Genomic DNA, 26882 nt, shown 5'->3' on the forward strand with positions numbered 1-26882 from the left:
TGAATTCAAACCTCTTCCCCATGTTCTTTGACTATCAGAATGTCTTTCCAATAGGAGCGACTTCACAAACGGTCAGAAAAAGCTCCTCTTGCACAATAGAAAAGCTCATCCGGTGCAAAATTTTCTGTTCTGGTTGGTTACGTACAGGTAGAAGGGGATAAAAACCCACTTCAAATGGGAAATAAATGTTTAAGTGCAGCTGCAACAGGAGAGTCGCTACCAGAGGTGTGCAGAGCATCCGCAGCTCTGACTGCAGCCTGTTTGCACCTCTCCAGCCATCGTGGGTCCTCAGAGCGTCCCTGCAAGGCAGGAATGATGAACGTCCTTACACAGGTAAAGAGGTGGCAGCACAGTCTTGCCCGAGAGACCCACTCAGTAGAGAACTAAGATAAGAACTTAACAAATCCAGGGCTTCTCCTCWGAATTTTCAGGCCTTTGCTGTGATTCATAATAGATTTTGTCCWGTTTTTATCCGTCTGACCACTAATGGGGTACAAAAGTTCCTTGGCTTCATGGATAGCCAAGGGTGAAGCCAAAGAAGTTTTCTTGCTTTTGGAGGGAAAAGGCTTAATTCCTTTCTGCTTTGTCTGCGGCCGCCTCTCAGCACTACTGCTTCTTCCTTGCAGAGGAGCTTATGAGTAATAACAGAAAACTCGTCCAATTTTTCTTCCTCTGTGGACAATTAGCAAACCACATTTTACTGTGCGCAGACTGATATAGGAAAACTTTGTCAAGGTCTCCTGGCCCCTGACCACGCTGGCTTTTAACTGCTTATCTCAAAGTCAGTAGATTTGCACGGTCACCTGCTACATGATGCAGAGCAGTGCTCGGTGCATCCAGCTCTGCTCCAATGCCTTGGAACTGGGGATGTTCCTTGTGCTGCTCCTTAACAYACACGGGCTTTGGCATATGGGATCCTCCCCCCTCGCAACTTGGATGCCTTTGATTTCTTCAGATAAATGTGTTTATGTTGCTAGTGCAACAGTTTGGGGAAGCTTTTAAGTTGACTGACAAACTGAAGTGCCTTGTTTATTATAAATGGTCTGTGCGTATGTGAGATATACAGTAGCTAATTCATAATAGTCAGGATTTTCAGGAAAATCTAAAAGGGACAAAGGCATAAAACCCAAGGAAAACTGCAAGGCTGCTGTTCAACCTTCAGGTTACATATTTTTTACATTATGGTAGTCTTMGAGCTTGATATAGGACTCTTTTTAAGAGCGTGCATCATCGGTTGCTAATGTATTATAGCATGTTGTGTGAAATCCATCTCTTGATTTTATTTTTTAAGCTACTTTTATATTTTATTATTATATTTTATGTTCTATTTTTCTCTCTCTTTTTGCACCTAGCGAAGGTACCCCATACAGCAAACTCAAGCCTTATAGAGGAAAAAGTCCAAAGACTTTAGCACTAGTTCATAGATTACTGTAGCTGGAGTTTAAATCACCGCTTCTTTACATSCCTTCAAAGATGTTAGCTGAAATTGCCCAAAGCTGCTTGTGTCTTTTGATGAGTTTGGTTTTAATCTTCGTCGCTGAACCAGAAATCCTTGTGTCTTGCTTGGGAGCTGCAGAATGTTCCATTCATCTAGCAGATGCCCACAGCTGTGCTTAAAAAGCAGAGCAACTTTCATAGCCATTTGTTTTCAGATAAAATAAATACTTGCTCCCAAAACGTTATTTAAAAGCATTCATGGCAGTTTTGGAGTACCTTCATCCTCGCCTTCTTTTCTTTTTCCCCCCTCACTTTTTCACATCATTAATTTACAAGCTAATGAAAAAGGTTATGATCACAATAAAACAACATGGAGCAATAAAATGCCCAAGTCTGTAAAAATACTTGGCAACTGTTAGTTAGATACTGGGGAAGATAATCCTGGTTTGGAAAAAGGGTGCGAGAACCAGGGACCCACCTGGAGCTGCACAAGGACCCGGCAGCCCCCAGGTGCCCAAGTTGGGATTCAGGTTTCCTGATGTGTCCTTGAGAAAACTTGGCTAGGGCTTTGCACTGATCTCGCTTTATTTGCTTGGTGTTTAGTTGTTTTTGCTCTAATAATTGCTTGTGAGACCAGCAAATTCCTTGCTTTGCTGGGAGTATCCTAAACATTTCAGGAGGAGCRCGAATGGTGTTCAGAATTTAGGTGTGCGGTTAAATTTCAAAAGCACCGTGTTTTGCCTGGAAAAATGCAGGTGGATTCATTGCRCCATAAATCTGGCGCAGCCGCTGAGCGCCGCTGCGCTCGCCCGTCCCCCAGGACCCTCCGRCGAGTCCGTCCTCGGCACCGCATTCCCGAAACCCTGCGCTTCTGGCCCGGCCCAGCCGCTTTCCGCAGCCTTGGCCACTTTGCCGAGAACATTTTGTATCTGGGCAGTTCCTATTTACCTGGGATACCAGTGGCTTAGGTCATCGCCTTAGCCTGCAATTATTCCCTCGTTAGCCAGATATTTCAAAATCCGTGTGCATTTTCGGTAGTGATGCCGCCCCATAAATCCCCAAAGTAGCAACCTAGCCATTAAAAAAAAATCGTTTTAAATTCTTGTTTTTTTTACATAAAAATGAAAGCTTCGTGGGCAGTAGTGCTGCTGCAGGAACTGAAAGCAGGACTTTTAAAGTCAAGAGAAGCTGTCTGATCCAAAAAGAAAAAATTGTTAATCTGGTGCTTTTAGCAGCATTAGTCATAGACGACCGGTAGAACCGATACCCTATTACAGTAATTGCAGGGCCATTCACTTTTGTTACGAGTGAGTAAAAGCTCTGCAGTGTCTCCATGAGCAGCGTGTTCCTCCTTTTGCTGCCTTTGTACTTCTCTGCTCTAGGATAGATTTTATCTAATGAAATCCTGAAGCAAAACCATCCTCCTCCTGAGCCTTTTCTGTCCAAGCGGAGGCGTCRTGGAGCCCGTGGCTTCCCGGAGCGGCTCCGTGCGCTGCTGGGTGCTGCGAATGAGCTCAGCGGGAACACCGGGCAGTTCTGGTTCATCCCGTTCAAATGAACCGCTGTTTCCAGCCACAGTCAACGTGACGGAATTGTCGCTTGCCTCCCTAATTTTAATTTGTAAAATTAGGAGTTTTGCCCGTGTATCTATAAAATGCTCCCCTGGATGCCGCACTCAGCCAAAGCAACTGCAGCTTCTCGGGTTTGAGCTCCTCCAAACGGCTTCTCAGCTCAGGCCTCTTGCCCTCTGTTTCAAGCTTTTATAAGATCTGGCACAACAAAAGCAGCTCGGAGTTTTCTCCGCTGCTAAATTGTCTTCGAGTCTAATATTTCATGAGCCCGATGTCTGCAAGTTTTCTGCACGATTTATCGAGAGATAAATCTTATCTGCGGTGCCCTCTACTTAATGCACCGTAATGCATTTGGGCCCAGGTTTGCGAGTAGCTGCAGTAACAGCAGGGCTTGGCAGCCGCTCTTGCTATTGTGTTTTTCCCGAATGCTCTCAATATTCCACCATAATTTTCATTCTGCAGGTAGCCCCTGGTGAAGCAAATGGACTTGGACAGCACTGAACTTCCCAATTTCCCTCCTCAACTCTTGAGTGGAATTTCTGTCTCTTTTTGGATCCTTACTCTTAAGAGACTTTAAAAAAAATTAAGTGTAGGAGCAGTGAGATACTCYAGGAATAGGCGCTTCTGGATTCATTCTGTGCCCTGATTTTAGTTGTGTTCGCTCAGTATTTTCTCGTTGCGTGGGGGAAGATGCTGCACACGCAGKTTTTCCAAGATCACGGAATTTTTCYGGTTTTATTTGTGCCTTAGTGAAGCTCAAGCACTTGTTACTCTGTCTGGAGAAGCCAYGTTTACCAGTCATAATATAAATAAGCATGACAATATATACTCTTAATTAAATGCAAATGTATATAACTCCATATTAACCATATATAACCRTGATGCTTCACGTGTGAGTGGTGCTTTCGGGGAGGACAGTGGTCCGTGMGGGGTTCCCGTACCCTCAAAGTGGCTCCTTACTGTAAGGACAGCCTGGAAGAGGCCTGGGAGCAGCTCATGGCAGATGTCACCGGCCACTTGGGTCGGAGCGGCACGGCAGGGTGACACCRGGAGAGCCGAGCCCTGGAGCGGACTCTGAAACCCTTGGTATTTCTTTGCGAGGTTCAAAGGTTCAAATTCCAGTATTTTGCTTGTGAGCGTTACTCATGGTTAACGTTTTAGCTCACCGAAAAGGATTTTGTGTTCTCCGTGGCGTTGCCTCTTGACATTTTGGAGCGTGTTAATGCAATATTCAGCAAAAAACAATCCGGCGTGGGCCCGTGCCCAGCAGCGGAGCGGTCACAGCCCGAACAATGCGGCTCTTTGGCGCGGCGGGGGCTTCGGCGGGGACGGACGCCTGAAAGCGGCCGCAAAAAGGGCTGAAACAAGAGAGGGGCTGTCTCAAAGTGCCAGATAGGGCAGCTCAATTTGCCGTGCCCGTGAGCCCCGTGCAAGCTCGCTATTAACTATTATTGCTCTTTTCCAAGCCGGGCTGCTCCTGCTGTATTATGCACAGTGGTTTCCCCGATATCGGGGGTATAGACTTATTTCCCACTTCGGATCCATCTTCGGTGCTAGGAGGGGTAATTGTGGCAGATTTTTTTCATCTGCCTYTGGTTGCCAGTGGAAGGCATTTTAAAATAAATCTTTCCCAGTGACGCTTCGCTCCTTATCGGCTCTACCGTGCGTTTACTAYGCAGTGTTTTTAATGTGCTTTGTGCAGTCCAATTCCTAACTCCGACTGTGGGAAAAACACCGTGTGTGTGTCCGGGGGCGAGTAAAAGCACAGCCCSCCGGGGGGCTCCTGCAGCCGCTGCTGCTTTTTGGGAGCCTGTTCCCCCCTTCCGCCTTTTCCAGGGGAAAAAAATAAAAGGTTTAGGGAACCTCCCTGCCTCCCTTCTTACCCCAAAAAGCAACCCCAGACACCAGCCCTGGAGCCGCCGCGGGTCACGAGACAACTTCCCCAGCGCCGTGCACTTTCCTTGCACTTTAYGGGCTGCAGGGATTATAGCAAAATACAGCCGGAGGTTTTTCCTGGAGGGAAGCTTTGGAATACGGCAGGAGAATGTGTTGCAAAGAGCACCGTGTCTTTGGGAAAGAAATTATAAATGTAAGGGGGGATATTTCCAGACCTCTCTTAGCAGCTGGGAACGGAGGGCCCGCGTCTGCCCTTGCTACTTGGAGTAGGTGCAAGGAAGGAAGGTGCAGGAAGGGCCCGTGCAGCAGGGTCACCCAGGGTGCTTCTCTTAAGCACGTTGCTTCAGTCCAGTGTGTTGAATTTTTCACCAAAATGGAGCATATTCTGCATCAGATACGGAGGGGGGGAAAAAAAGAAAAGCTTTTTATGACCACATGCTATATGGAATCTTTATATTAATAGCGTCTTGGCATTTTGCATTCCCAAGGCAGTCTCCGAAGCCACGTGAGAGCTGCAAATCTGGTCTGTAAGTACTGTAATTTGTATCAGGACCAGATTTTATCAAGTCCAAATGCTTTGCTTTTCTAAAACACTGAATCCATTTTAAGGCTCTATTCATCTCTATAAGAACAGCCAGTGTTCTTATAGAGAACAGTCAAATCCAGGCTGTAGGATGTGAAGGTATCGTGCGAATAAAAATCGGATATTTTAAGTTAAAATGGTTCAATTGATAATGGACCCGAAGAAATAATACTTTTTATTGTGATTCCTCTCCACTGCTTTTGCTTTCAGATTCAGCTCGCTGCAGTGCTTGTGTCGTGCTGACCTGGAGGACAACGTTACCACGTTTTTGGTTTTCACACTGCACGGTTTCTGGTTGATGTTTTGGCCATCAAAGTTGCCAAAAGAAGATTTTTTTTTTTTTTTTTTAATACGAGAGAATTCTGTAAATTTGCCTTCCTTTGTTCAGCAGTTTCCCCTGTGCGCTGTGATAAAAATTACAGTTTTCCTTCCTAAAAATTACAGTTTTGCTACCGGGCATGTTTCTATTTCCCGCAGAATGAGCAGAAGAAAGTTCCACGCTAGTCAGGGAAAAGATGGTCATGGGCGCCGGGACGTTCTGCAGACCTCTGGTATTTCAGTTCCTTCCCCACGTTACGAGAAAACCTCATTTGAGATGTCTTTGCTTTAAGAGCTTGTGTTTGGGTTGTAAAACTAGGCAATTTTAACCTTTAAAAGCGCGATTTTATGCTGCTCCCGTGAGCTCACGTTGCAGCTTGCGGTTGCGCGGCCACACACAGGCACCGAGCAGCTTTGGGCGCGATTTCCCCCTCCTCCTTCCCCCTTCATTGAGACAAACTTTTCGGTATGTGGGTAAAATGTTAGTCAAGTCGAACTTAATGCATACAAGTATTACGGAGCAGAAGAATGTGCTCCTAGCATTTATTTTAGGTTGTATGCTAGTTTTACATTATCCCAGCTGGGTATTAAACTGCGTTGCAAAACTGGCAGCGTGCTGGGGAAAACCAGATGTGTGCTCTAAGAAAACAATAGTTTGGGGTCCAGAGCTTTCATTGAAGTCTGCTTCAAATTCACACTCCATATTCCTCTCCCTTTTCTCCCCTTTCCCCAGAAAAAAAAAAGAAAAAAAATTGAAAGTTGTTCAAAAATGTATTTATAAAAATGCAAACGGTGTTTGGAAGGTTGAGCGTGAATGGAAACGCTGCCGCGAGCCGGGGGCTTGGGCTGCCCGGGGCTCAGCTGGTAGCAGAGCAGACCCAGAGATGGGTCCAGCCCCACGGCCGGGTGGGACACGCGGCCCCGTGTCCCCTTGTCACCCCCAGGCACCCGCAGCGGGCGGCGACGGGGCCGTCTGGGCACCAAACTCGGCCGGGCTCCCCAGCCCGGCGGGGGTTTGTTCTCGAAGAATAAACTTGCCCCGACGCGCACATATGGTTGAGGTTTAATTCCCCGGGGGGAAAAGCACTCGGCGCCGCTGCCGGGTGTTTTTCCCGCTGAAAACAAGGCGACTTTAAGGATTATTTGCGTGCACATTCCCTAATGTCATTGGAGTGATTTGATCTGGGAGCGAAAGGGGGCAAAAACGGCCCCTGCTCTCCCYGGGCTTAGACTCCAAGCTGCCCGTTTTGGGTTATTAGCCTCCGTATTTGTGTCTTTGTGGAAATTTCTCCAAGCACCGCATGCCTCCCCGCATAGCTCAATGTAAGGAAGCTTAAGATTTTTTCTTCCTTTTTTTTTTTCTTTTTGAAAATCACTCCCAGAAAGATGATTTTACTTGTTTTCTCAATCTGAAATGTCACTGGCACTTCATGCTCTTAGGAATTCGTATGAATCTTAAATGTCAGGTTATTGCCTCCAATTTGAGAAAAATAAATAGAGAAGGAAATTAATTCGGGAACCAAGATTTCATTTACATAATTGGGAAAGTATCATTGTACTTTACCATAGCATAAGTACACAGCTTCGAGGGGGAGTCTCTCAGGGTCAGTTTGCATTTTATGACTTGGAATTAGGGAAAAAAAAAAAAAAAGCATTTTTCCCCCCAGCTTCTCCCCAGCATCCTGGCCACTCGTGATGGGAAGATGACGGCTTTAAAAATAACCAAGTAAGAGGGTCCATTTTAATGAAAGAAATCCATCATTTTTGTAATTGTGTCGCTCGAGAACTAGTGTCTGAAAACGTTTCTGACATGAGGCATAAGATGATATGTGGCTTATAGCGTACGATTAGAGACGCCTATATTTTTGGCCGCTATTGGAACATACTGAGCTGTTTACTGCGACAGTTAACTTTGCCAGTGGTAATAATTTCTTTAAATGAAGTAGAAGAAGCTTCTATTATYTTGGATTCTTTTTTCGTCAGCATTTGCTAGGAGATGACAGCCAAGGTTAGAGATACGATTGGGTATTTGTCACTGTTTTTAAATCTTTAAAATCTAAAAAAACTAAATTTTAAAAATCTTTTAGGATTTAAATCTTTTAAGTTCTAAAAAAAAAAAAAAGAAATCACTGGCCTCCTGTTCCCCTATGAAGAGGTATGTGGGAAGTCAAGGTATTTTCATCCTCTGTTCTGCATTGAGTGGTCGGCGCGTTAAGAGTTTTATATCTCTTTATAACCTAAATTCTTTGTCTCTCTCTCTCTCTCTCTCTCTCTCTCTCTCTCTCTCTCTTTCTCTCTATATATATATATATGTCTTTTTAATGTGGGGGTGAATAGTGTCAGCAGAGAAATTGAAACCTTCAGACCCTCCACTTCTAAAGCTTTAAACTTGCAATTCCTGCGTTTTGTTCCGAAACCTCCAGATTTCAGGCACGTCTGGAGCAGAAGGAAACGATTCCGAGGCCGGACCCGTGACGGGCGCCCCAAAAGCCGCTCTCCATCCTCCTGCCATCACCTCGCCAGGATTAACACTTCTTTTCTTAACAGCTCCGCTGATGCAGTTTTAATTCAAAACATAGTGTGTTGAAGGCTACGCTTAATTAGCAATTAGTTATAATTTCGTGAAATTTTTATCCAGTTTTATCTCCGAGTGCCGGTTTCTTTAACCGTTATGGTTCTGGAGAGCTCATTCTCTTACAAATTTATAACCTATCGTGATGCAAATTGAACTCGGCGTGTCTGGCTCTCTTACAGCTCTCTGTCCTCCTGGTTTTGCTCGAGTTTTGGGTAGAAAAGCACAAGTAAAAGTGACAGCCACCGGAGACTTGTGGGTTGCAGCTCCCCTTTCCCATCTGCGCAAATCGGGATGAGGCAGCTCCGTTCAGCCCCGTTCCTGTTACTGAAACCAGTGTTTGCATCAGTTGTTTGACTCCTGTCAAGATCCCACTTTGGCTGGGGATTTTTTCTTGACTTTAGGCTAAAGTGGCAATTTTGTGCAAGTTTGTATAAGCTCCTCTTAGTGCAATTCAGGTAACTTGCGGAAGTGCTGCTGTATTATCTAAATTTTAGTGACCCAGACTTACTCACAAGCTTCTCATGCTTTTGATTTATAATTCAGGCCTAGTTAAGTTCTGCCTGGGATTGCTCCTAGCATAATTTCTGATGCCCTTCATGTCTTTTTTATTTTTGAAGTTGTCACGTCCTTTGATTGTGCTTCACACAAACCGAGCTGCTGACATCCCCTTCCATCTAAGGCACCATATCGGCTTTCTTTTCCTCGGACTTTTTCCTGGGAATTGCAATCCTGCAGCTGTTCTGGGCCTCTGTGCACGGAAGGTGGCTTATGCCACTGTCGCAGGGGCTTTTTTTTAATTATTTTCCTTTCTTTTTTGCCATCCCTCTCTGTGCAGCGTCGCCCGAGCCTGCAGGGCAAGGTAGGAGCAGTGTTTTGTTCCCCTAGCAACAAAAGCCAAACGTTGGGACGCTGTTTGGCCAGTATTTAGAAGAAAAAAAAACTTGCTGCCAGTTGTGATGTAAACTCGCCGTTTCCCCCAAATGTCTTTGCTTGCTGGAGGAATCAAAGCGAAATCCCTGCTGTCAGGGAGAATTGATAACCGGGGTTTGATTGCTTGCAGCGTCACAGCAGATGGGAGCGATCCCACGGGATCGGCAGGGATCGGCTCCGCTGTTTCAGTGGAGTCGCAGCCGAGATCCCGGATCTGGCTGCGGATGTTACCCAAGGATTGCAGCTCCCTGCACGATGTGCTGGGCTAACCAGCCCTGCAGAATCACCCGGGATATATTTGCCTTAACGCAACGTCCCGCAGCCTTTATCTTCCCCTTCCATTTGCAGCGCCGCTAATCCCGGCAGGAATCTGCGGCTGGAGAATGTGACCCACCGGGTGACATCTAAAGCTCTATTTACATTTATCAGCCTAGCAGGGACTATGTCACATAAAACCGTAACGCATCCGAGCTCCCCTTCCCTCTTGGCTCCGTTATGTCACAACAAAAAGTTTCCCACCAGCCAGATGCCGGGTGACTCCCAGTTTATTATTGTCCCAGATAACCCTTAGGCGCGTGGGGCGGCCGGAGCGAGTCCGGCCCGCTCGTGTCCCACCCGCTCCTCCAGCTTTTGCACTCGGCAACGGCGGCTTCACGTTGAGGGAACCCAAAAATAACATTCTGTTCGGAAAAAAAAAAAATCGGCCAAGAGCTTCTTTAGTCTTTCTCAAAATAATGAATTATTGTATAAACAGATTTAATTGTCTGCTCTTGAAAAATCTTTCTTTTGGAAGCTCTTCCGTCGATTTGACTGTACTTGTTGCTCACCAAAAGCCGGTCTGTTTTTCGCAGCAGTGTAGATGTGCCATTCTTTGCCATTTTTAGTCTGAATTAACTGAAAACGTTTTGCAAGCTGTAACAGAACATAGAGCGCTGAACGGAGCTGAAGTGCTTGGCTATAGGTTTCTGTTTCTTTTATTTTTTCCCCTTTTTTTGCTACAATGTGCTGGAGGTATATGAAATAATTCTGTGTGGATTTATCATCTGGCTGCAGCCACAGGTCCGTATGTGGCCACGCAGACCAGGAGAGCAGCGAGCGGGAGCCGGGCAGCCCAGGGCAATTAGCAATTGCTGATTAATTGGAGATTAATTGTGCACACGCACAGCTCATTTGGAGTTGCGCTTTCAGGGCAGGTTGGTGATTTGTTTTGAGGTGTTTGTCCCTAAATTAAAAAATCAAATTAAATATAAACATAGAAACCCAAAACCTCACTGATGTGAACATGGACTGCTGTGCAACAATTCACATAATCGCGCTGTATTCAGATCTCATGATAAAAAGCTTGATTTTAAGCTACGATTTCCTAGCAATTAACTTCGAATCCCTTTCAGCCATGGTAATAGCTGGAAGATAAAGTTTTAATTACATTGATTACCCTCCCTCTTCAGCACCCAGCACCTTCTCTGAGGGCTTTGCAGAGCCCGCACTTGTCACATAAACCTGCAGCCACCGACCAGGGCAGGGAGAGATGCTCCAGGTAAAAACCCAACCTTTGCCAGAGGGGTTTGGGCAGGATGCTCTTAACCTGGTGAGCACCCAGTTCTGCTTGTGGAGATGCAGAAGGTTTAAATACACTAAGCCCCGAGTTGCCACCAGTTATGTAGCTCATTGCAACCACCATAGCCAGAGCTGGGCATTTTGGGACAGTCTGTATTATACAGCATAATAAACTGCCCTCTTTTGAGCTCCATATATTTCTCCAGCTGTTTGTGCAGGGGATACAGACGTTACCACGCCAAGCTGTGCTGTAGCCTCTATACTCTGAGGAAAAGCAGACGAGATGGTTTATTATTTGTTATGCGAAGAAATTACGCCGCTGATAAAAACGTGCTTGGAAATTATTCTTTTCACTTTTCCACACTTGGTAGAGCTGAAGTCACATTCGGGTTTCGTGGCTTTTTGTTTGGGGAATTTAAAGGAGGAGTTCACAGTTCTATAGCTCTGTGGGGGTGTAAGTTAATGAAGTTTTGACAGATTTAAGGTCACATTTTGCATGGTTCAATTCAGCACACTTAGAAATACGCAGCAGGGAGAGTTCCTCTCTCTGTGAGCAGTTATATGTTAGACCTGTATATGCTGAATTTATTTTCGTATTACCATATTTTATGTGGTAAATAAATAGCAAATTTAGGTGCGAGTTGTCGCTGGAATAAGGAGCAATTCCAAGTGAGGCTTTATGCCCTACATCATTAACTTCAGCATGATGTTGCAGCCTGCGAGAGCAGTGAATCCCTTCTATACACACATTTCCAGTTAGTTTAGCTCAAACATAAACACACCTTTATTTTTAATAACAGGTAATATATTCCCTTTAGCATCCCAATATGTTCCTTTAACGTTATAAAGTGTTTGCAGTGTTATTTTCTGTGCTGTGCTGTACCGTGCTACAGTATTTGAGAACATAAGGGTGGCTCGGCTTGATTTTGGGTGATGTCAAGTGCAAAGATGATATTTGATTCAGAGACTCCAACTTCAGTAGTCCCTTGGTAACCATTGGGTCTTTCAGAACCCCGTTTTTCCCCTCTTTTGTCCACATCTGGTATCCTGTTCAAGTGGCAAATGGACTTTTTGGCAAGTGGCAAAGAAAAGCCAAATCTTTTCTTTGGCATCAGTTACTTTTATATTGTGATGTGGCCCGGGTAGGCAGAGACTGTTATGTTGGGTACACTTTTAATTCAGTAAATAAGTCCAGTTTGTGGAAAATGCTTAGGAGGTAATTGATATAGAACACAAGGATGTTAGCGTGCTTCATGTAAGTCAGCATTGCGTTAATAGCTATTAGTGGATTTTTGTGAGCTTGACCGATAATATGTTTTATTTATGCTGCCAACATGCTGTTCTGATTGTTTAGAAATGTAGTCCTGTAGCAAATGATTGTGGCCAATGTTAAACTTAATCAAAATAATCTCATTGATATATTGCAGAGAGTAATTGTAAGCCTTCCAACTTGCATTTTCCGGCTTTTTTCCACATTTGGTTAATGCTATTTAGAATTTTTAATCAAAGATGTGAAAGAAAGCGAATCATTAGTGATATGTAAATGGCAGTCTAATTAAAAGCAAAGTAATGAAAGTTGCAGGTCATTTTTACGCCCTTTGCTACATGACTAGATATGATTGACCTGCCTTTTAATAAAGCCAGGTGAAAAGTAATGTTATTTCCCTATTATATTTCCTATAATAAAAATTCCGATAGTAGTTGGTGGCTTGTTTGGTGGGATAAGAGAGGCACTTCCATCTCCCAACCTTGCCCTGCAAGGAGGCGAGGGCAGCGTTGGCGGAAGGGGTGGGAGCTGGGTGCTCTGTGCCAGCCTCGTGACTGCCGGATTTGCAGGAGATTCCACCTTCCAAAAAGCCCCTGGGATTTTAAAAAAGCCCCTGGGATTTTAAAAAAGCCCCTGGGATTTTAAAAAAGCCCCTGGGATTTTAAAAAAGCCCCTGGGATTTTAGGGAAGGCTGCCCTGCATGCCGGTGGGCTGCTGTGCATGCCACACCTGTGCCCTGTGCAATGGTCCGGTATCAGGTAATGTGAATTTTGGGAAGTACTCTGGCCTCTGTGTGTGAAACACGTCGTTGGGTTACGCACTCCAGCATGTAATGTATGATATTTAGGGCAATTGCAAYGGATGGTAAATCAGCAAATTCAGCTTGAAAATTAAGTTACGATGCGTAATTACTTTGTAGAAAACGCATTCTGTTTTTGGCCTTTTTCCCGCATCTTCGTGTGATCTTAGTCGTTYTAAATCTGACATAGCCCAGCCGTAAAAATGCACCTTAAAAAGCAGCCGCATGTCGAGAGGCTCCTGCTTCGGATGCTTCCCGTAAGCGATGCGGGCGCAGAGCGTTATCTGGCGTGGGGGGCTCTCCTCCCTGCTCCCGGCAGGAGAAAAGCTGCACATCCTCCCGGCGACACCGCGGGTCATCTGGGCTCCTTATCTTACCGCGAGAGCAACTGCCAGGACTTGATTGCTGTTATTATCTTTAAAAGTTTGGACGATAAAACTTAGTCGTTAAAACTGTCACAGTTTCTTGTAATTCTCTCAGAATGCTCATTGTGTAAGTTGAAATACAGTGGAGAGAGTGTGCAGGAATACGCAGCTGTCCTTGGTCCGCGTTGTCAGCTCCGTTTTGAAGAATTACAGGTTCACTGCGAATTCCTTTCCCTGGAGAGATAACACATTATCAGAGCGTACGCGCTCTTACTTTATGTCCATATGGAACAGATAAATGCAGCGAGCGTTACCATGGCTTTCAGTGAATCCTGCGTCATCGGAGCAGGTTAGGGCAGCCTGGCTCCTGCCACCCCTCGGCTGATGCTCCAGAGCTGGTTTTATGGGAATTGGACTGTGAAATCACCAGAATAACTTTGGAGCGGCTGCCATCAGATAAGAGCTTTTCAATGCAGCTGACCGTGGTTAAATGGAAGCCGCGGCCTCAGGAGGGAAGGATGCAGAGCGATCGCGTTACCGCTCGGCCGCCAGCCTTCAGCAGGGACCATGGTCCTGGACTCAAAAGTGATGCCGAAAGTTCACATTTCAAAAGTCCAAACCAAATACTTTTCCTTCTGGTATTTGTAATACTACTTAAAAAACAAAACTAATAGAAATGCATTTCTGTTTTCCTCTGAAATTGGTCAGGGAATGTTTTCTTATTCTGGAGGGTGCTGGGAATAGGCAGTGAAGAATCACTGCTCGTGTGCGCTTGGGTTTTAGCTTAGGCAAATAACCTTCACCAGGGAGCTCATGGCCGCCTTGTGGTATGGGAATCTTTGAGGCGGAGATTTGAGGATTCAAGTACATAAAAAAGGTAGATTGCAACAATTTTGGCTACAGCAAGTGACAGACTCTGGTTAAGCCCTTGGTGCTTATGTGATAGAGCAGTTCAGACCGGGCTTTTTAGAACCGAACATGCTGAACGTGTCATTCTCCTTGAATTTCTACTATAACTAAACATTTAAAGGAAGAATTTAATTGTAGAAATTCATTGGCAAGAATTCACCCTGTGTGAGATGAGAATGAATGAAGAAATCCCGCATTTATTATCTACTTACAGGTATTCCCCGTAAGTATTCCCATTTTTCTTTMCCTTGATAAATGTTTTCACATTTTCAGGTTTTCTATGTGAGGAAAACCATGTATCCTTGACTAGAGCTGCAAGCTGAGAGAACTGAAAMAATCAGCATGCTCCTCTGTTTCCAGCTCTTTCCAGTGGAAATAATTGTGCAATCGTGTCATGTAAAGAGTGTGATCCAGCTCTGCGAGAGCTGGAGCTCCTGTCACTGTCAAGACAAAAACCACTTTACGTGGATGTTAGGCAATTTGGGTAACCAAATATGTACTTCTTTTTAAAAAAATACCCTCCTGAATTAGTTAACATGCTCCCCTCCCCGCCTTTTTTGTCTGATTGATCATTTTTAGGTGAATCGCTTGTAGAATTGTTCCTATTTGAACATCAACTTGAGTTCTGCTTGTGGCTTGGGCTGGGTAAGCAGAGTGCTGGAGAGGCCCAGGGAAATGGGGAAGAAAAGGGCAGATTGTTTAGGGTTTTCRGTACAATTCCTTTATTTTAAAGTCAATGGTAGATGTGAATTATGATATTAAAGTAGTGATCCGGAGGTCAAGCAAGCAGCCAACTGGGAGCCGTGCGGTTGCTCCAGCCCTGGGTGACCCTTTTCTGTACAAAAGTTGCATCAAGAAATACTGTTTGTCCCAATTACAAAGGGTGAATATAGATCTTCATCCTAAAAAAACTTGTATCATGTTTTTAAGATCAGGCAGAGTTACAATAAATTCATTGTAGTCCCCGGCAGAATCTAGAGAAAACGTGATTAATTGCTGTTTTTATGTCAGCTCGGTTGCGTTTTCCGTTCAGTTGCATTTTCCTCTCTCCTTGGATAAGCTTGAGATTCTTGATAAATCACGTTATTTTTTGAGTACGATGCGATTAGTTTAGTGATATCTTTAGCCTTCTGGAGGTCATCGTGTCATGCTTGACACGGAGGTGTTCAGAATGTGGAGCGGGATCAAATGTTCCGGGCTGGGACGGAGCTTGGATTGATCCTCGCTTTGGCTCACCAGATAAAACACAATGTACCCGGCCATCGCGGCTGCAGAAACAGCCTCGCTTCCAAATCCCTTTCAACAAAAAAGATGGGGCAGGATGAGAATTTTCCACTTTTCCTCCCTCTCCTCCGCTTGGGTCTCGATTTCAGGAGCCGAGCGGCGGTCCTGGCCCCAGGGGGAGGCCGCTCCTGCTCCGAGTGCAAGTCGGGGCTCCGCAGGCATTAAGGCAAACTCACCACTCATATCTTCATTAAATCTCAGATGGTTTAATTTAAGAGTGGGAATTTTGCTGTGTTTTTCTTGCATTCTCTCATTTGGTCGGTGGCTCGTTTATCTGGCCAGTTATGCCCCAATAATGAGCTAGGCGGCATTTAAAGGAATCCAAGACAAGCGTTAGTGCTGCTGCCTGCTAGGGCCTTTTCAGCATTAGATTGTTCTGCTTTTAATTTTCAAGCTCCAGAGCGATTCTTTTTCTTGCTTTGTTTCTCTCTAGTGCCATAAACATGCTCTAAGTAGCCTGGGCACGATGTACTTGCGGATAAAGCGAGCCCCAAAGAAGTGAAATGCTTCTTCCTTTTGAAAATCAGCCTTTTTGCGGCTGCCGAGCATCCCGCGTGCTTGCTTTCGCTAATTAATACATTGGTACAAGAATGATTTTTCCCAACCCCCCCAAAATAAACACGCTGCTGAGCAGCATGTCTCCAGTAGCTGGTTTGTTTATGCGAGCGGAGCAGTGGAAGGCTCCTCTCCTTGGGTTTCTGCTCCGGCTTTGCACCGCATGCGCTGCACCGCTTCCTCCACTGCTTCCCTATAAAAGCAAGCTCGGGTTTCCAAGCCCCATGTTCACTAAGAAAACGAAGCAGGCAATTGGTAGAGAAAAGGTAGGGAAGTACTCAGGATACAGCTCCTAAGCTCCTTCTGTAAACATATCCATGTAACATCCAATTTAGAGCAAATCCCCTAATTTACCGAACCCAAATATTTTGGCACGAGGCGGGTGGAGGCTGATGTGTCTTGCTCTGTCAGCTCACCTTCCCTTCCTGCGGGCTGCGGCCACTGATCCTGTCCAGGTCTGTGCAAACAGGAGCGGGCAAAGGGGGAAGAACGGCATGAGCCGCGGGTCTCTCCTTCCTGAGGCCGTTTGGCTCCGCTTTGTCTCCCCGTTCCTCCGCACGGAAGGACAGGGAGTCACGTGTGGAGCTGTTGCCACGTGGGCTTGTGACGGTGCCCGGTGCAGGTCTCGGCCTAGGGACTTGGTGCCACCGTGGGGCTCGTGTCATCAGGCGTCTCGTCCTGTGTCCCTGCGCCGGCGGTGCCAACCGGCACCGAGCTGCATCCTCGTGAATGAAGGCTCCCGCGCAAAGAGCTTCTCCGGCACAAAGGGGTGATTTGAAAAGCACCATTTGTGTAAAAAGCAGTAGAGAAAGTGCCATTTGACGGCAAAATGACACATTTATCCAAGTATCTCTTGGTTTCTTGCAGGTGGCCTGGCAAAGGTAGGTCACTGAGAGGAATTGATCACATTTAGCATAAAATAGCAAATAGAAAATTTGTTTTGTCTCCTTTTGATTTGTGTTTCACTTTTCAAGAAGTAAATTACGATTAGCCTCATTGCAAGAACACTCTGATGTTCTTTTATAGATGGAGTCACTGCTCTCTGCTTGCTTGAAGCCAGTCACGGTGCACAGTGTTGTGCTCTTACCCCATCTGAAAGAAGAGTCAATGGCCATAAACATTAATTAGCAGTAGTTATTAAACCTTAATTAGCAGTAGTTATTAAGCCTATGCCTTCCTATACAGTAGAAACATCATTGTTGCAGTGATAATAAGTTGTCAGGAGTGATTTTGGCCGTGAGAAGGAGCATCTTGGCTCTGTCTGTGAATGTGTAGCAGTCAGCGGCAGCGTTCGGTGCGGAGGGTTCGTGCTGTTGATGTTATCACGCGCCTCGGCTGCATCGTTAGCAAAATTACAAACCTTGTTCAGCTCCCTTGGTGAACAGCGCGCGCGGCCGCGGCTCTCACGAGGGCACTCACTGTTGGAGGCCTCTGCAAACCGCTCTTTCTCGCTGTAAACAGTTCACCAAAGCACTTGCCGTGATGATTTGAGGAACGCATTAAAAGAATCATAAATCTTTTGAAACGTCTTTCAGCGTTTCCTTGTAAGGAGGTGGCAGAGTACCTAAACAAGCAAAASTAAACAAAAAACAATGATTTTCCTTTCTTCTACCCTCTGCGCTTGAACCTGGCCATCCAAGAACGACAAGAGAGAAGCCAAAGGCATTTTTTTCTCTGTCTCTTTCTCTACCATCATAAAAATCAAGCCGAAAAAGTTCTAAACCAGCTTCCTGCAAAGCTGGATCAGATGCAAAAGCTCAGCTTGGTTCTTCCCAGCAGATTGTGTGGGATTAAGTTGYGTGGGATTAAATTACATGGGATTAARTTGCGTGGGATTAAGTTTTCCTTGTGAGCTCGGCRAGAGGTGGGGTCTGTGGCAGGAACCCGAGCAGGAGCAGCTGCATCCTGTGCTCTGCTGCCCCGGAGCGAGGTCTGAGCTGCAGGCAGAGCTATAGGACTGGGAAGGCTCCGTTTCCTCTCCCACCAGAGCTTTTAAGCATCCCTGCCTTGCTTCTCCTTGCATTACTGGGATAATTCACGTTCGACCTAGAGGGAATTGGATGTGCTCTAAGAAAACACTTCTAATAATTAGACTGGGGAATTAGTGTACTAACTGTTATTACCTATTAGAACAGTCTATGTACTAACAGATGATATTAAAAGGTAAAAAAACATATTAAAACTGACATATTTAGCCTCGGCCTCCAGGATGATTTGTTCCTTTGCTAGCGCTGATGCGTGTAGAGTGCAGTGCTGGTTTGTATTAGGGAATCATAGGGGAGTTAAAYGGTTCCAGGTACGTGGCTTGTTAACCCTTTCAGAAAGGGGTGGAAAGAAGTCGGATCTCATAAGCAAAATGCAGCAAGCATCTGGTACGAGAAGCTTTCCGTATGCGTAGCACGATTTAAAGTCACCGTTCCTGATAGGCAGGTTTTGTTGTGTACCTTTTAATCATCTTTGGCTTTACATCTGTTTCGAGTTAACTCTTTCATAAGGCGTTGTGCTTACAAGATGCTCTCCCCTTGCTTTGCCTGCAGGTGCTGCAGGGCGCCCAGCTCATCGCGGTTGCRTCTGCGGAACCGGCGTCGGGGGGTGTTGACGGATCCCCGCTCCAAGGGAGTGACATCCAAGTGCAGTACGTGCAGCTGGCCCCAGTGACAGACCACTCCGCCACGAACGCAGTACGTATCCTTGTTTCTAACGTCACTTCTTTGTGCTTAAACTGATGGAAATGCCTGTCAGAGGAACTGCATGTCTGCCGACAAACACTGCAGCCCCAACGAGTCAGTGATCCTGCCCCTGAATGACAAAAACATCATCTGTAATAAGAAACATCGTTTGGTTATAGGTATATGTGGTCTTTGACTATTCCTGCTTTTAACTTATTGCTCAATACCCCCAGAGAATAGTTATTTTGGTCATCATTGTTTTTCTGCATCCTTGAAGGATGAGAACCACATTGAAAGGACAGGGAGAAAATCTTGCTTGGAAACTACCCAAAAATATTTTTCAAACCGAGGTTTCTCTTACTCCCTTTCTGGCAGCATTTTTCCATTAATTTTGATCAACAGCCTGGGTTTCCCAGGCTAACAGTGAATGCTTTATCCTCTCAGTGAAGATGGAGGTTCGATTTATTTATTTATTTATTTTTCTACRTTCCTATATCTGAGTGTAGAAGACTCTCGGGCTGCTTGGGGAAGCTTAAAAGTGGCTGGATTTGGAGTGAATTCAGACTCGTTTCACATGAGCAGGAAGCTGTGGCTCGTGGCAGGTTTTCCTGAGGAAGGTTCCATGTCCTTCCATGAACCAGACTGTAGCGAACTGACTTTTGGAGGATGCCAAATTGTAGTAAAATCGAAGATACCACTTGCTAGCTAGAAGGAGTTTCTTTTATGGAAACCTCAGCAGACGATCTCAAGACCTGTTTTTGTCCAATGTATCACCTAAGAAATCAAAGGAATCCAGTGCAGAGCTGCTGGGCACAAAACCAAAGCGCTCTGTGCTCCTTCCGTGGGCAGGTTAGTCTGCAGGTGGGTTGAAGCTAAAGAAGAGGTATATACAAAGCTAAGAAGTGTTTAGAAGCTAAACAAGAAGTGTGAAGAAAACACATGCAACCTGCCCAAACGAAGTAATCTTCCTGGCAAACGAACCATGGTTTGAACTATGGCTATAAAATTGTCCTCCTGTTTTGGCTGCCAGATCTGACAAGCAGTTGGTTACTGAATTCAGTTATAAACAGGCACCGGCCTCCCACTCCATTGGCAGCCACCAAAGGGGTTACTTTTTCCTTCAGAGACACTTTGCACCGTGTTAGGTTTTAATATTGTGGTTAACCACAGAGATTTATACAAAGCTGAAGAGAAACTGAAAAGGAATGTGAAATAAGAAGAATATGAAAAGGAAAATAGACAACACTAAAAATAGGTTTGCCATAAATATTTCTTCCATTTACGCAAAGAAAAACTAAGGGCCTGTGGATGAAATGGAGACGCCAACTAATACTTGAATTACTGCAAGATGTACAGATAACCCATAGCTTTTTTGRCTGAAATTATGGAGCAGTCCTGCATCATGTCAGAAAGATCTCGTGCCTAAAGGGAGAAGTTTTAAGTGTGTATCCCTGCCAGTGAGAGCAACCTCTATACCTGTTATCATATACTGAGATGCTGTCAATGATTTCCAGTTATAAAGCTTATTAAAGTGGCATTTGTTATTATGCACCTGGACTGATTCTAGTACCCTAGAATCCCTCAGGAATATTTGCAAATAATTTTAGACACAAGTATTAATAGCTAGGATTGTAACAATTTCCTAGGGCCCCTAAACCACATATCAAAGCACCATCTATTAATATACTGGTATTATTTTGCAGGCAGAAAATGCACGTTTGAATGAGATGAAATGAGATGTGAATTTGAGGTCTAGGTTTAGTTAGCTTCTTTGCATGCCATGATAGTAGTAGTCACTTACAGCAACTTGCAGAATTTGGAAATACAAAACGTCATGATTGCAAAGTATATTTGGATTTATTCTGTACTCAGAGTTCGTGTATGAGTGTTAAATTTGGTTAGCATTGGGAAAAACCATAATTGCAAAGCTAAGGCTGTCCTTTGGACAGGCTGCTGGTCTGAATCTTGGAGGAAAGTTTTTCACCATTGGAGGGAAACAAGCACCTTTGGTGGTCACTTTGGGACTCAGCTGCTGTCAAACTAAACAATCTGTGTGAATTATTCTCCACATTGGCACTGATTTATTGTGTATGTAAAAATACGCCAGATTCCCTATAAAATTGCAAGGAAAAGATACCATAGCTCTTCGCAGTTACTGGCAGCAAAACAATGAAATGATGTGGAATAATTGCACAGTAAAACCTTTATTTAGGAGGAGAGCTCTGCGATTTTGAACCTTCCAGAATTTATATTTGAGTAAGCAAGCTGTATAGGAAACCTTGAAGGATAGTATAGGTAGGTGGGTTTCCATCCTTGTTTCTTTGTGGTTTAGCAAGTATCAGTACTAGACCGAGCATAAAATACAGGGCTTCAAGTAGGATTGTATTTCATAAAARAAGTGTTTCTACAGAAATGCTTCTGTATCCAGGGCTTTGTGTTAAGCAACAATTTGATGAATTTATGGATAAAAAATCCATCAAGGGCAGAGCTCTGGAATCTGTGGGAGTGTATAGGAAAATATCATTAAATTCCTGCCCTTTTCTTATGATCCATCTCTGCTTGTGATATTGGCCACTGTCAGGGGAAGGGTTATTGAGGATGATGGACTTTATCTAAGCAAATACAGCTGCTCCTAAATGCTGCTGAGCACACGGCTCTCGAGATGGGATTGGATTATCTAGTCTCCTTACTCCAACCAACTTCTCTGTTTAAAAAATGTCCTGTCTTCTGGAGCTTCCTCTGGCTCCTGCTATGTGACAATTCCATCTTTAGTGAGACTTCCTTTTAAAGTCTAAATCAGTTGTGTTTCTTCATATTCTTTCATGGACAACTTGTTTTGCTTGGCGAGTGAGGAGAACGAGGGCTCCGTGAAGACTTTCCTGTGAGAAAAACGAGCGATGCTTCTGAAGCTGCTGTGGTGGCTTCTTCTTGTCCTCCCCAGAGCAGAGGAGGACTCTGGAGGGCCAGCAGCATCCTACGCCCRTGGGAATCAGTGCAAAAACAGGGCAAATAGATAATGTCACCCTCGCTGCCTACAATAGTTCTGTCCCGTAGGGACACGCTGTCTATGTAGGTGGTAGCCCTTGATGGGCTCTTCCTCTCTGATGCTGTTGAGCTCCTTTCTCGTTATCCCTGGGAGCTGCCACTGTCTATGGGCTACACAGGCAGCCTATGAGCATTTAGTTCCTTGCCATGATTGCTCTTCATCCTTCCCTTTTCCAGTCTGAAGCGTGGTAGGCTGCATAATTGCTCTGGGTTTGGGAGCTGCTCTGTCCCTGTGGTCGTTTCTGCTGCCTCTGTGACTCTTATTTCAGCTCTGTCGTGGGCCTGGCCTCCAAGCAGAGCTTGCGCTGGTGCATAGAGGAGCTTTCACATGGTCAATCTGTCCTCCTTCCCTTGGTTACATTGCTGAGAAGCACTTTTGCCTGAACACACTGATTTCCTTTTTCCTTTCCTAGGGCACTGATGCCCTCCAATCAGCAATCCAGCCAGAGATGCAGATAGAGCACGGAGCCATCCAAATTCAATAAACCAGGAACTGCGGAAAGCTGTGTCAACCGCGCTGCCAGCGAACCACGGTGGGAAGCTGTAGCCCTCGTGCAGCACCAGGAGAACAGCAACACCTCCCAGCCTCATGGTCACACCTTGGGCATCCCCTCTCGATGTCAGGGCTCGGAGGAGGTGTCTGCTCTTATGCACCTAGTCCTCACCAGACCCATTTACTTCAGCTGGAACTACATCACTGGACAGCAGAACCCGGCCTTGGAAAATACGTGGCTGGCCCTTAGGTATATTTAAAGAGGAAGAAATCCTTCCTGAAGGAGGCAAAGAAATCTAATTAATCAGAACAGTAAGACTAAATTAATGTTCATCCTGTCATTTCTTCTGTGAAATACACCATTTGAATGTCTGTAGATACCTTATGAAGTGTATTGCTGCTTGCAATACTGGCTTTACCACATAGAGAAAATSAAGAGCTCAAATATTTTTCACTGTTAAAACAGCTTTTTTATTTGCTATGGTGTTTATAACAAAAAAAAGGAAAATATTAAAAAAATCCCATAACTGCAAGTATTAGCCTTTTGCTGGTGTTTTCTGTTCAGTGTAAYGAAAAAAAATGTATTTGCAAAGGACTAACAATTTTGTTTGTACTGTTGCTTAAATACTTTTCTAGGGGAAAATGCTTTTAAATGCTGTAATTATGCATTTCTAATGAGAAAAAATAAATGTGTATTTATGAATAGTGCAGCTCTAAGTTGCTGTCTGCCTTAGGAATGAATACAGTCTGTTCTGTAGTTCTGAAATATTTAAAGACAGTTGTTAGCTGGCAAGCTCTGCTGCTGTCAAACTGAGAAGCAAGATTAAGTCTATAAGGAAGATATCAATCTTAGATCATGTTATTAACTCAATTTCATCTGTGATGAAATGATGCAAACGTGAAACTCATGAGATATACCCTTCTAAGCTTGGGAATTTGCAGGTCTCATTCTATCCACTGAATTTGTGAAGCCATTTGTAAGAACTTGGAAGGATTCTCATGAGCTCTCTGCCTCCTAGAGCTTCCTACCTCCAGCCCCCTGGGGCAATGCCCCAGTTTGGGACTCAGCCTTAGAAACCTGGGCTGCAAAACCTGTCCTAACCATCCAGCCTGCAGCAGCAAGGTGAGATCCTCTCTGCACAGAAATTCAAGGGAAAATGTTGATTTAAACAAAGCTACCTTTCTTTTGTGTTTGCTAAGCTTGAGTGGAAAGGATAGATTTTTTGCTGTAAGCTGTTTATCTTAATAGTGCACGGTTTGGAAAAGCATGGAGTTTATTGGGATAGGGACTGTTTCCTTTTTTTTTTTTTTTATTTTTTTTATTTTCCCCAGATGAATAAGTGAGGTTAGTGCTAATATACGATTCATTATACATTTAATGTATTAATGAATGGGATGTAGCCACAAATGCTATGTGCTTTATTGAGGGTAGCATCCTTTCTAAAAGAGAGGGCTAAACATACACGATGTCTTGAAATGCTCTCCCTGGTAATTATTATGCTAAACCTAAAGAGAAGTATGTGTTTACATTATTTATGGTGCCTAAGTATGATGCAAGCCGAGCCACTAGTTGTTGAATATAATGTTCGCAACAGGCGAAGAATTTGGCTACTCTTCAATTTCTTTTTTAATAGTGTTTCCCAAGCTGGCTGAAGTTTAAACGGCTTGGCATCCAAATGGAAGCCTAAAAATAAAGCAAGTCCTGTATATTTTAGCATAGTTGTTTAATAATAATTTATCACTTGGAAATGACAGTGAGGAAGCCGGGAGGGCAAAGCTCATGCTACCACCTGCCACTTGCTGCGCTGATACTGGCCTCAATGCCCTTGCTGTCCTTGTTTTAATCCTGCCCAACTCAACTTCCAGGGCTTGAGCATCTTCTGCTTTCAGGTAGAGCACACACAGTTAAATTATAGGGTTTCTGTCTCTCTGTGCAAGGGTGCAACTGTGAATTCTGTTCTCCTTGCATTTTGCAGCTCAAGGACAAGATGAAGCATACGAGAAAAAAGTTGCTTTCGAGAGAGGTTTCCCATAGCCATGAGGCTGCTGCATATGCAAGTCCCTTCTGCCAAAAGCCACCGTAGCTGTGCACCAAGCAGGGCAGTAGCATTCCCTAGTTCTCAGGAAAAAGAAATCTGCACCTGTGTGGAAAGGAGAGCATACAGATCAATTGCACTAAGTAGGTAAGGGAGTGCTCCTTGCTAAGACCCTCCTGTGAATACAGATGCTAAGACTCTGTGTCCCCCAGGTGTGAGGGTTTTTCTTTCTTTCCGTAGATTTTATGTCCGCGGAGGATTTATATCCCTGTTGAGGGAGGAAATGACTTCTCCTTAAGAATGTTTTATGTGTTTTTAGGACAACGCGGGCCCTGTTCTGTCCAAATAAGTTATTCCTGACAAGACTAACTTGGAAATGATTTCCCTTCCAGGAAATGCTTGTAGCTGTGAAGAGTCTTGGTGGTTCTGTTCAAGTATCAAGTATGTTCATATAGAAAGTACCGTAAAAGTAATATATCAACCTAAGAATAAGAAGTCCTAAGAATACTATAAGGTAACGCAAGGAGTGAGGATCTTGCAGGGACGCTGAGGGCTTTGCCTGGCTCTCCATGCAGGTAGGTTAGCACCGAGTCATGCAGCTTTGTCCATGATTGCTGTTTGACTAGCAAGTCAGCTAGAACTCAATTCTCATGGTGTTTTCTTTTGTTATTTATGGCCTCTGCCTTTTTTAATAATAATAAGGCTCTTTCCGCCCTCAGTAAACCCTCTAACATTGTAATCTTGTAACTGGTCTTTTTCTCCTTGTGCTGCTCTTGTTTAAGAGGCAGAAATTGAGAACACGTGGCCAAGAGCCCTCAGGGGGTCGTTTCTTGTAAGGTTAGACTAGGATCAACTGTGCAGTTTGTTTCTGTATCTTGTGACCTGCAGAACCCTAATACTTTCTTAATTTTTATTTTGTTTTGTGTAATGGTGTTTAGGGAATCAGGCTGTGTGAGGGAGAGCCTTTTGAGGCCCCGCTGGCCTCRCTGCTTCATTGTAACCAGGACTTTATCACTTATCTCCATATTCCAAAATTCCCAGCTTGTAGTTACTGCAGCACATGCAGCACGGTACCACTATAATAACYTTTAAGATCTTTTCATCTTAAAGCTCATGGGAAAGAGACAGCATCTATCTTTTGAATTTTTAAGGGTTTCTGTGGTCCTGATCTAAAAACTAAGCTTGACTTTGGAAGTCAAGTATGCCAAGCGTTCCTGTGACAAATGTCTTTCCAGATGAGAACCTCTCTGTCTTTTCAGCACTATTAAATATTGCAGTCTGTCTTTTTGAAATCAGGGCTGCACAGCCTGAATTAGATATCGCGGGTTATTGTTCCAGCTGATGACTGTAGAGCTTAGATTTCCTTCGCATAAGACAGGAATATCAGTTTGTGACTTGTGTTAAGAAAGTCTTGCATGAAAAATGAGCAAGTAGTGGATAAGTATTCAATAAATCCTCTTGTCACGTCTCTTGATGCTACAGCAACAAACCGTCATAAGTTTCTTGGCAGCAGGAGAAAAGAAAGGCAGGCGCCTTGCAGCATATTCATAAAAAAACACTGCATAGTTAGCAGCTGGTGGAGGAAAAGTGTCTGAAAGGGCTTTCGGGAAGAAGGTGGGCCTGCACTTCACATATGCAGACAGTTGTTTCCTACATTCAGAAAATCTGCATCATCTTTGGCAGTGTGGACAAAGCACAGCATTACATTCTTCATCAGACTAATGTTTACAAACTGTTGTACACACAGTGTTGTGTGGGTGTGAGAGGAGGCCATGGTGCAGAAGACTCATCAGTCAGCAGAGCACATCCTGCAGGCACCCTGGTGTCCTCTTCTGAGTGCTCTGGTGGTCGGTTGACCATTGCCAATGTCTGACAGTGTTAGCGGGACATCTACATCAAAGCAGTGCTAGCAAGGCCAGYCTGCAGTGGGGTCGTTTCATCATTTGGAGGGACAACAAGCAGCTCTTAGACAATAAACTGGAAACTGGAAAGAAAAAACTAGTGAAAAGGCRCTTTTCACTGCATGGTTCACATGGACTTGCAGTACGTAAGCTGGTCCACAGCTGCTGCTGCACATCTTGTCTTTCTAACTCTTCCACCCTACGGGCATGTTATTGCTGTTGAAAGAGGCTTGTGCCATTACCTCACTTGGATGGCCCTGTTGCAACCTATTTGCAGTTCAAATCTGCGAGTAACACGCACTCAGTCTGGCAAGACTTTAACACGTGCATGGAGRGGTTTCTTGCTACAAGGTCCCTTTCGTGCCAAGGTATTTGCAGTCAGCTGCAGCCCGCCGAGCTGCGCTCCCCTGTCTTCCTTGCAAAGCCCCCATGGACAAGGTCAACTTTGCCAACTTTGCCCCTGCTGACTCCAGTCAGACACCTCATGCCATGCAAATCAGAGCCCAGCTCTGCCAGAACGTGCAGAGGGGATCTGCTCCTACACCTTTAAGATGTTTCTGAACAGGTAAGTAGCCARTATTAGCAAGGAAACACAGCAAGTCTTTTCTCCTTCACAATTCAGCCATTAGATGGTCAATTTTGAAAAATTATACTTAAAAAATAGCTCTTTATAAAACTAGAAAGCCATTTTT

General features: G+C 44.6%; 1 protein-coding gene across 1 annotated transcript in view; it reads left to right on the top strand.

The window, feature by feature from the left end:
* Window positions 1-22732, top strand: part of BANP (BTG3 associated nuclear protein) — a 127218-nt gene extending 104486 nt beyond the window's left edge. Inside the window, exons 15-18 of the mRNA XM_026042395.1 lie at window positions 5066-5071; window positions 10476-10503; window positions 18584-18727; window positions 22174-22732. Of these exons, the coding sequence (XP_025898180.1) occupies window positions 5066-5071; window positions 10476-10503; window positions 18584-18727; window positions 22174-22245 (250 nt within the window). The 3' untranslated portion in view covers window positions 22246-22732. The remainder of the gene's footprint in view (window positions 1-5065; window positions 5072-10475; window positions 10504-18583; window positions 18728-22173) is intronic.
* The last annotated feature ends 4150 nt before the right edge of the window (window positions 22733-26882 follow it).

This window comes from Nothoprocta perdicaria, unplaced genomic scaffold (genome assembly GCF_003342845.1).
Source record: "Nothoprocta perdicaria isolate Ctin4 unplaced genomic scaffold, notPer1 scaffold_30, whole genome shotgun sequence".
Taxonomy (NCBI): Eukaryota; Metazoa; Chordata; class Aves; order Tinamiformes; family Tinamidae; genus Nothoprocta; species Nothoprocta perdicaria.